At 38.4% G+C, this 10,822-nt stretch overlaps 1 protein-coding gene across 1 annotated transcript in view; it reads right to left on the bottom strand.

Moving 5' to 3' along the window:
• Positions 1-5,479: 5,479 nt before the first annotated feature.
• Positions 5,480-10,822, bottom strand: part of PDCD6 (programmed cell death 6) — a 137,417-nt gene continuing 132,074 nt past the window's right edge. Inside the window, exon 6 of the mRNA XM_082258068.1 lies at positions 5,480-5,786. Coding sequence (XP_082114194.1) covers positions 5,688-5,786 — 99 coding nt within the window. The 3' untranslated portion in view covers positions 5,480-5,687. The remainder of the gene's footprint in view (positions 5,787-10,822) is intronic.

The following is a 10,822-nucleotide window of genomic DNA, read 5'->3' as shown; positions in this document are numbered from 1 at the left end:
GTTTACTAAGGGAAAGATTTGTCTTTTTTTTTTTTTTAACAAGTAATGGCGGCGATCTACGATTTTTTGTTTGCGGGACTGCGACATTGCGGCGGACAGATCGGACCCTTGACTGACATTTGACACTTTTGGGGGTACCAGTGACATTACTGCAGTAATCAGTGCTATACATATGCACTGTTACTGTAAAAATGACACTGGCAGGGAAGGGGTTAACTTTATTGGAGAATGAGGGGTTAAGTGTGTCCCTAGGGGTGTGCTTCTAACTGTTACGGGATATGGCTGTTTGTGTAACTACAGAGATTACGATCCTGCATAGCAGGACCGTATGACCTCTGCACTTACACAAGGGAGAATGACAAGCGGCTTTGCTTACATTAGCTGCCTGCCTTTCTCCCTCTGTAACAGACGATTGCGAGTGACCGGCAGATATCGGGTCCGCCGGTCACACGTGCGGGGATCAGTGAGCGAGCAGGGGCGCGCCTCCGGCGGCGCGGGCTCGCCCCCTATTGGCTCGCAGGCGAGTGACGTCCCCATACGTCACTTTGCCTGCACGGGGCTGACCGCCGCAGTATATGTACTTGTGGCAGTTGGCAAGCGGTTAAACAGTGATCATATATACACACACAAAAAATGGTCTACATCAAAAAATGCATTTGAAACTCAGCAGGTAAGTGTAATTGTGGCTTCTTTATTAAAGATTTGTATAAAACAAAATATATGTTTTTTTTTTTTTCACAATTTCCCCAAGTAATGTCCATACAAACATGCATAAAACATGCTTACATTACTCTTGCATTCATATCTGAAGGTATAGTATTCTATGAACAGTATTACAATGTAAACTAATGGTGTTATTATACATAGATAACATTATTGGCTACCAGTAAATCAATATTGCACTAAAAGCTTTTCTGGCACATTTAGATGCAAGCTAACTAAACACACTTTTACTCTCCATTTGCCTGTTGGCTGAAAAGGAGATAATCACTTGATTCCTCCATCCAGACTAACAGTATTGTATGCCAGCAGTGTGGATAGAGGAATTTCCCCTGCCAGTTACATTATCCAAGCATCCGCAACATCTGCTTGTGCTGCTTGAATACTTGCACAGTACCGCATCTGACAGGTTGCAGTTCCTGTTCAGCTGACAATTTTGCATCTGACTGAGCTGTATATGGCTAGCCTTGAGTTTTGGCTGAAACAGAGTCAGTGTTCACTTCAATTGTAGCACCAAGTTTTACATGGTACGGCATTGAGTATTCATAGAGCACTACGCTTATTATACTAGCTGTAAAAACACTGGTTAGAAGATTTGTAAATAGTCAAGAATTCGTTACATCTGCAATTTATCCGATTTTTATATTGGGTCTGTAATTAATTTGGTCTTTTATTTATTTAATACATCACATCTAGCATGCCCCCAAGCTAACAAAAACCTATATGGCCTTAGAAACAGTCAGTGAAAGAAGAGGCTTTAAAATGCAGGTTCCCCACCACTAGCAGGAAATGAATTTCCTGGGGAGAAAAAAAAAAAAAAATATTATATTATATATATATATATATATATATATATATATATATATATATATATATATATATATATATATATATATATATATATATATATATATATATATATAAACAACTTACAAGTTATTAAAGGTTTCCTGTTCCACAAAAAAAAAAAAATGAATAAAAACCATTAGCGAAAATCATTTTTTGTTTTAGGTAGATTGCGGAAGTGTTAGAACATCTATCATATCTATTCTGTTTTACAGAAATATTGACATATCACAATTTACTGTCCTGGTTAAAATATTCAACATGCATGGAATAAAAAAACAAATATAGTAGTTAAAAATGCAGACACTTGTTCCAGTCTATTTGCAGTAAACCCCAATGCTATTACAATTTGTCCATCTAAACTGTGAAAGATATAGGTCAATGTATGCTTATAGGAAAATAAGATGCAAAAAGATGTGCTAGCGATGGTGGTGAAAATATAGACGACATGTTTGTACTTCGGCTCATTTATTTTTTATGAAGCCATTTATTTAAAAGAAAAAAGGTTTTGTGACCACTGCTTTATTAGCCAAGTGGCCTGTGAAGGAATATACCGGTAAGTATATTCTAGATCTAGAAAGGTCTATAACATTAGTTTAAATAGAACTGAGTTTTAAAAAAAAAAATACACATTTTGCGATGAGATAAAAGGTACCGATAGTAATTTAGTAATTAAGTCAATTGTTACCCAAATACGTGGGGCAGCCATTTTTCTCTTTTGTTACAAACTTGCATACAGAGCAACAACCTGTATTAGGCCCCTTTTACCCATACGGTCCAATCAGATCCGCCAGTCAGTTTTTCAGGCGGACCTGATCAGATGCCCCATGCATCCCTATGGGGCAGCGGATGTCATCGGAAACATGTCCGCTGACACCCACTGCCATCCGATCTGATCTTGTCAGTCAAATCCGGACGGATGGAAACCCCATTTTCCATCCGTCTGGTGGATCGAATAAGATGAGAACGGACAGGCGGTCCGTTCTCATCCGATTCCCCCATAGAGGACTGCGGGGATCTGACAGCTCCGTTTCTGCACACAGAGCGGAGAAGGAGCTGTCATCCGCCTGCTCAGCGTGGATCGGCAGATCGATCCCCCGCTGAGCACAGCGGAGTCCGTCAGGGGAACGGACAGGTGTGAAAGGACCCTTATAAACTTGCATGTTATGAACACATAATACGGTTTATGCCTCTGTTGGTCACCATGGGTAGCTCATCTCCAAGTAAAATGTAAATGTACTGGATGGTTCCACTTTAGAGCAGCTGGCCACATTCAATCCAGACATTTTCAAAGATGATGATTGTACAAACATGCACATTTGAGTAAGGCTAATGTTTATGCTTGTACCTATTAAGGGGGAAGAGAGAAGCACTCAACAGAGGAAAACAGTCAGCTGAAAAATGTAATCAAAGGAACATCGAATGTTTTCCAGACATTTGCCAATTTCTTGTGAAGTAGAAGTAAATACAGGTAGGATATCAATAAAGTGGAAGACTTTAGGCAGGCAGTGTTTAGGACAGAGATAAGCATGTTTATTCCAAGCAGAATAAATTTTGGAGGAACCATGCATAGAATATATTACACTGCCTATGCATTCCTGTTCTCAAAAACACCAACAAAGAATTACAAATAAGTGTAAGACAAAAAGCTTAAATTTATAATGTGTATGATCTCAAAGAGGTGCTGCAGATGAAAAAGAATTTGATGGATAGCGTATCTGTTTTTTTTCTTAATTTTAAGGCATTTCAAACAAATACATTTGTTAATGTTTTGGGAAATGTTCATATATTTAGAATTTTCAACTACACGTTTAACTATTTTCTTAGGTACTCTTATTTTAAACTCCTGGGAGTTGGTTATTAAAAAAAAAAAAAAAAAAAAGAAGGTTTTCACCCAAGAATGATACAACTTTCATCCAAGATTCATAAAAATGTCTAATTGGATTTGAAAAATGGGAGATGTGTGCTACCAGGAAACAATTTACAAATCAACTCCTTAACAAAATGAAATTTGATGTTACCAAGGATTTCAAGTGGAACTTTCGTTTTTCTTTTCCTTCAAATTGTTCATTCCCCATACTGCTTACTTAATAAAGCTTCCTCGTCTGTTAAGTGAAGCCGATGTGCTATGAACAGAAAGGCACTCAGGTCATTCTGCTCATTTCCTGAGATTCTAGACTGTTGCCGACACCCCCAACCCCCAGGGGTGTGTCATCATGCAGGCTGGACTTACAGTACTCCAGAATTGAGCTGCATTCTCAGGTCATTTCATGAGCCCCATTTATTCCAGGAGTAATGGCGGTCCCCTCTCGGGAAAAGAGAGAAAAGACCTGCGACATTGCTTGGCCAACTATAAGACTGCAGCAAAGTTTTTGTTCATCTTAAGTCAAATGGTTTTAAAAATTGCAGTTTTAGATACAGATTGAATATCTTATGGCACGGTATCACTAGTTTAAAAAAAGAGATGAAAGCGGAATGAAAATTATATATTTTGTGTCCTGTCATTGTAAAGCCCAACACCAGTAAAATATGCCTCACTCTCTTTGGAGTACTGGATTAAGTTTCTATTAAGTACGTTTTTATTGCAGTCAGTGGCCTTATGGTGTCATTTCACCTCACTCTTTTCTTGTGACAACAAAACACAAGATGAGGTCACCAGGATTGCAGGACACAGACAGCAATAACCTCAAAAAGTAAACAAAACCAGCCTGTCCATAGGCATTTCCAAGGTATGTAAGGCACAAAAAAGTTCAAAAGTGCCCCTGTCAATGCAAAGATTATCAAGGGAAGGGAAGACATTCAGGCAATATCTTGCCCATGAAATAATAATAATAATATTATATATATATATATATATATATATATATATATATATATATTTTTTTTTTTTTTCCCTTTAAAAATAAGCACACAGAAGACTATACATTTCAGGCAAGTATAAACATGCTATAGAATTTTACACAGTGATTTAATATACGATAGAGTTTGACTTCAGCAATTCAATTTATTGGCACTATTCGACCTAATAATTCCCAATTTATTGAACAGAAGTGGACTACTCTGCAATCTGCTCCTTTTTAGCTGGAAATTTCTGCCCAGTGACGTTGCTATTCCCGTGATTGAGGTTTGTGAGATTGAGGTTTGTCTGGTTTTATCTGCAGTGCTTGGGATTCCTATGTGACTGGGGACCATGGCATTCAACAATCAAACTAAAATACTTTATTAGAGTTTTTTTTTTCCAAGAATTTATATTCTCCTCTAACAATGTTCTTGAGAGTTTGATATAGAAAATGCGATTTCTGATGTGGACCTCTGCTGACTAGGAGGCTCAAGGGTATCAGTATTAAATATCAAAGTACCAACCTTCCCTTACATGCTTTATTGCTATTATATAAAGCTATTCAGGAGCAAGAGCATTTGGACTTGTGCAGCAAGTTTGTTTATGCATAAACATTTATGGAAAATTATCAATACACATGAGTTTTAAAGAAAATGGCACGTTTTATTTTAAAGTGCAGTTTCTAGCTTTTTGGTGAAGATATGTATAAAGACATGAGTTCTAAATGCAAAGTATTACACTGTGGCTATATCTTATACTGTATATACTGTTGGTCCATTTGAGTTTACTTAAGACCCCTCCTTTTTTCCTTTATACAAAAACAGAAGAATTCATATTACTACATGGGTGACATCTTTCCTTAACTTTTTGGGCTCATTTCCCTTTATAGGAATAATCATCTGGCAGATGTTGTAACTCGTCCCCAATGGAGACATTTCCCAGCACATCATGTTCTAATGGGGGGTGGGGTCACAGATCGTAGGAAAAATCTGTCGGGGGGGGGGGGGGGGTTTCTATCGCTGGACTAGAGTTGCACTTTATGCTATTAAACACCCAGCTTATGGAGTAAATTAAGAAAAAAACAAAAATATATATGGCTAAAATGGTATTGCTGAACTGTAAAAATAACTTGCTATATACAATTTAAAGTTTGATGATACGCTGTAAAAATCTAGAAGCCATCAAAATGCATAGCACCACAGTGGGCACTAGAATCCAGTAAATTAATGTAAAGATTTGTTATTTCAGTCTGTGGTGGTCCAGGCATTGTTTCCTTTTGGCATCATACTACATTAAAGACCATAGAAAGATACTGCTCATATGAAACTTGTATCCAGCCATCTTGATCTGTATCGTAGCGTCGAAATGCATCAGTCAGTCTCTGAAAAAGGAAAAAAGATAAAATTAGTCATGGTCACATTTATGACAATCCCTCCAGAATATGCACCTTTCTTGAAGTGGAAATAAACCCTCCTATCATTTTTAGCCTAGGAAGCTGCCATCTTAGCCTTGGTTTGATCTTCAATTGCCATGATGCTGCACATGTTGTCAATTATGACACCAGCCATTTGATAGTTTGGTTGAGAGCACAAGCAAAAGTGACAGTGACAGTTAGATTTCCACCATGTGCTAGAATGCAAAAGTTTTGTAAAACTGTTAAAATAGATGGGCTAAGTCCAGCTTTAAGAATCACTATCAAGAACTATTAACCACTTCTGGACTGGGCTTTTTTTTTCTGACACTTAGAAACCCTAGAGAATAAAATGGAGATTGTTGCAATATTTTTTTATTACACCGTATTTGCGCAGCGATCTTACAAACGCAATTCTTTTTGGAAAAAGTTCACTTTTTTTAATAAAAAAATAAAAAACAGTAAAGTTAGCCCAATATTTTTCTAAAATTTGAAAGATAGCGTAGATGGCTGTATAAACAATTATCTGACAGTTCTCTGCTACATTCCTTCAGCCATTGAGAACACTGATCATGTGTGATTGGCTACAGGGAGGCGGTGCTTGCCCTGTACCATGTGATCACACTGACCAAAATCACAGCGCTCCCAGAAGCTTTGAATGGCTGCATCAAATCACAGCTATGTTTACTACTGGCCATGTGAGCACTGATTTGTCATAGCGATCACATGGTACCAAGGTGGAGCACCGCCGACTTCGTAGGCAAGGCAGCCATGCCATTGTGCACCTCGGCACGGTTCTGAGAGGACGTAGGAGTACATTCACTTAGGACGCGCTTGTCCTACTTGGCCGTTTATGTACAGTGGCCAGGTGGGAAGTGGTTAAAGCAATGCCTATGGAGACTTAATTACTGTAATTTGCTGCCATTCTACAGGCACACTCAATTTTAACATGTAACATTTTAGGTATTGTGAAGTTTGGGGTTGTATAGCTAAACTGTAGCGCCCGCTAGCGAGTACAGTTCACACCAGATATTCCCATTTCAGGGCTTGTTGGCCCACTTTCATTAACGAAAAGTTCAATACACTTTCAGAAACAAAAAATCAATCAAATCGTTTCCCTCACAGGGGTTTTCAGCATTACACTCTTGCAAAGAAATAGACATTCAGTCTCCAGGCTTATACATACAGCCTAACTTGTCTGTTTCTCAGAGACGATCTTTATAAACACTCAGTGCAGGTTATATGCAGCCCCTTACTGCTTTGACTCCCAGCAGCGACCTCAGGCTTGGGTCACTGCTTTCACAGTGCACACATGCACTCTCTGGCTTCTCCCTTGCACACCTGGGCTCCTTGGGAGGATGGAGCTCAGTCAGAACCATGGTCAAGTGTCTACAAAAAGACCAGCACAAACCTGACCAATTGGTGTTGGCTGTTCTGAAAATCTGGACCCAGGACTGAAGACTTCATCCTACCCGGATTGCCAAGAGATTTCTGGGCTCCAGGTCCCAAATTGGACAAATTTGATTTCTCTAAACTATAAAGAAAACTGAAAAACCAAAACTTCTGGATCAGAAGGATTTACCCCTTTAAATGACCAGGCCATTTTTTGCGATACGGCACTGCGTTACTTTGACAATTGCGCGGTCGTGTGACGCTGTACCAACAAACATCAGAGACAGGGGACAAATACATTTGACGCTTTTCACAAAATTATATTTGCTTAGTCATAACCGTGTGGATACATGTGGAGATGCTGCCTAAATAGTAAACTGCAACCTAAAAACAACAATTTCCGTTAAGTGAAAGGCTGCAAACCATAAATGCAAAGTACTAGCAAAGTGGGATTAGGCAAACATCCACAATAGAAAAGAAATGGACTCCACATGAATGAAAGTAAAGAAATAAGAAAATAAAGCACCCTAAAACAAAAACGAATAAAACCACAAAGATGGAGAAACATGAAAAGTATATGAAGAAAGAGAAAAAGGAAAAAAGAAAGAGAAAAATATGTAATGTTGCACGTCATTTCAATATGGAACATAACGGAGATTTGTCCCTTGTGTCGGGTCAAGTCATAGAATGGGTTATACCCCCACCCAGGTGGGGGTGGGGGATGCTTTTCGCCTCTTATGTAGGAGAGAGGTGTTTTGGATATACAGACTCCGTGCTAGATTGCCCAGTGGACTCAATTATGAATGGGATGTCACCCACTTCTATTCCTAGTCCTCTGTGCGGCCGTATATAGGGTTTCTGTATATTCCCTTTCCAGTTGACCTCTCTCCACATATGTTCACATATGCACATATACCTTCATCTACATTTCATAATATGCTGTAGTCAATAGGTATTCTATGGATATGGGATCATTGCCATTTTGGAGGAGATATTTCTCTTCTATGTGCAAATAAGTGCGGGAGTGTGGTTGTTCCTGTTTTTTGTTTCCACTATACATACACTTTTTTGCATTTTGTGCATTTTTTTCATTGCCTGCATTCTTTACAATTATGTCTTTGCATCCACCTACTCTATTTTTAGGTTCATGCATTATTGCCTCCAATGAGATTGAACATGCATGCCTTTTCAGGATTACCCTTATATATTGATTCTTGTACTAGAGGGATGTCTGTCCAATCTTTTTGGTGTGTGTGTCTTCTGTTGGACCTCGGAGGGTGATTTGCTACATATCTTCAGTATGGGTGTTCAATATTGGATTTCCGAGGATTGTTATGAAACATACTCTCAGACATAGGATTTCATTGTAGTCTATACCTTTATATTTTTTTGCTAGTATATATAACCTTTATAATTTATACAACAGTTTCTTTTGTCAGATAAATGTTTTCCTAGTTTTCTTACTTGGATGCATTACATCTGATCCTAGAGGGGGATCGTCATAATCTTTATAATGTGCACACATAATGTTGGATTCCAAGGTAATGCCATTTAGAGTATACTTTTTTGGATTTTCTTATAGTCCATATTTTAGGTAACAAATCTTATTTATACTTCCTGTGTTTTCACATTAATTTATGTGTGTCCATCTTCAGCATATTTAATTATGCATACACACGCCTATATTCTTTTTATCTTGCTGATTGTGACTATCTCCTTTATGGTATTGGGTTTACTATCTAGTGTTTAGCATTGTACATGATTGATTTATGTGACGATCCAGCGTGTCGTGCTTTCTATAGTAGGCATTGACTGATTGTGATCGTCAGCCGACATTTATCTTAGTGTCTATGGGCTCTTTACTCTAACTTTCACTGTTATACTTCAATGCTATGTTGTCCATAACGCTATATGCTGCATTAGGATTGTACTATTGATTTTCTGATTGACTTTTCTGTAACATCTACAGTTAGGATGAGTTTTCAGCCATACTGTTCTCTTTTTTATACATTTTTTTTTATTTTTTCCTCTTTTTTCTTTCTTTTTTCTCCTTTTTCTCTTCTCTTTTTTGTTCTCCCACGTTCATTTTTATGGATTCACATTTTGTGCGTTTTGTATTTTTGTGGATACATGAGTGGATGCTGCTTCATTATTATTCTTGTTTCGTTGGTTGCAAGGAGAGAAATTATGCATTTAATATTATACATATATATTGGGAATTTTGCATCTTTGCATTGCAGCATACACAGGAGAATCCATTCTCTATGTATATGTTTTTTTATTATTATTTATTTTTTCATATAGGATTTTTACGAGATTAACATATACATATTTTTCTCTCTTCTTTTTCTCTTTCTTTATATACTTTTCATGTTTCTCCATCTTTTTGTGGTTTTATTCGTTTAATTTCCTGTTTTTATTATTTTTCATATCACTTTTGTCTTACCATTAATTCTCTTTTTTTTTTTTTTTTTTTTATTTTTGTTTTAGGGTGCTTTATTTTCTTATTTCTTTACTTTCATTCATGTGGAGTACACTTCTTTTCTATTGTGGATATTTGCCTAATCCCACTTTGCTAGTAATTAGCATTTATGGTTTGCAGCCTTTCACTTAACGGATATTGTTTTTTTAGGTTGCAGGTTACTATTTAGGCAGCATCTCCACATGTATCCACACGGTTATGACTAAGCGAATATACTGTATTTATCGGTGAATAACATGCGCCAGCGTATAACACGCACCTAATTTTAACACAGAATTTTCTGGAAAAAAACTTTGAAGAAAAATAAGTAGCTCAGAACTGTCTCCCTTCACTGCTTTGAAACATTTGTTCCTAAAAGGGTAAAAGTTCTGGACATCTCTACAGTGCACTCTGCTGTGCAGGAATGGAGGAGCTAATGTGTGTCTCTTAGCTCCTCACCTCCCCGTCAGGCAGTGTGTTTCTTTGAAACCCCCCTGGCAGACTCCTTTTGTCACTCTGGCCCCCGTGAACACTGTTACCTTACAAGGGAGGTCAAAAGACACACGCTACTCTGCAGGGAGGAGGGGCCTGTCAGCCAGTATGTTTTTTAGGCTCCCCCTCCCCCCTGTCACGCAGTGATTACTGTGTGCGCCACCACTCCCCGAGACTTCTTTTATCCCACGTCTTTAACTACTTGTACCTGGCTGCTACAAGTTAGGCAGTTCTCTGCTCCTCTCAGCTCAGGTTAAACTCTCGCGAGCTATGCAGAGAGTTACCGTGGTTACACTCCGACGGCCGTGAGAGTTAAACTGTGAAACACACCGATAGGAGGACGGCTGCCCGAGGCTTGCAATGCGGGGTCTGGGGGGGCACAGGACTCGCAGGTCCCCCGGGTAATCTCGGATGGCATCCACTGGGCTGATACTGGTGTATGTACCCTGCCTTTTTTTAATGATATCAGCGTATAACACGCGCACACAATTTGCCCCCTATTTTCAGAGGGAAAAAGTGCGTGTTATACGCCAATACAGTAATTTCGTCAACTGTATTTATCCCATCTCAGATTTTTGTCGCTATGGATTTTTTTGATCTTTAACCACTTTACCACCGGAGGATTTTGCTGTCTTCCGTCCAGACCACTTTTTGTGCTTCG

This window comes from Pelophylax lessonae (genome assembly GCF_965119305.1).
Source record: "Pelophylax lessonae genome assembly, chromosome: 5".
NCBI lineage: Eukaryota > Metazoa > Chordata > Amphibia > Anura > Ranidae > Pelophylax > Pelophylax lessonae.
This window is presented reverse-complemented; position numbering and strand designations above follow the sequence as displayed.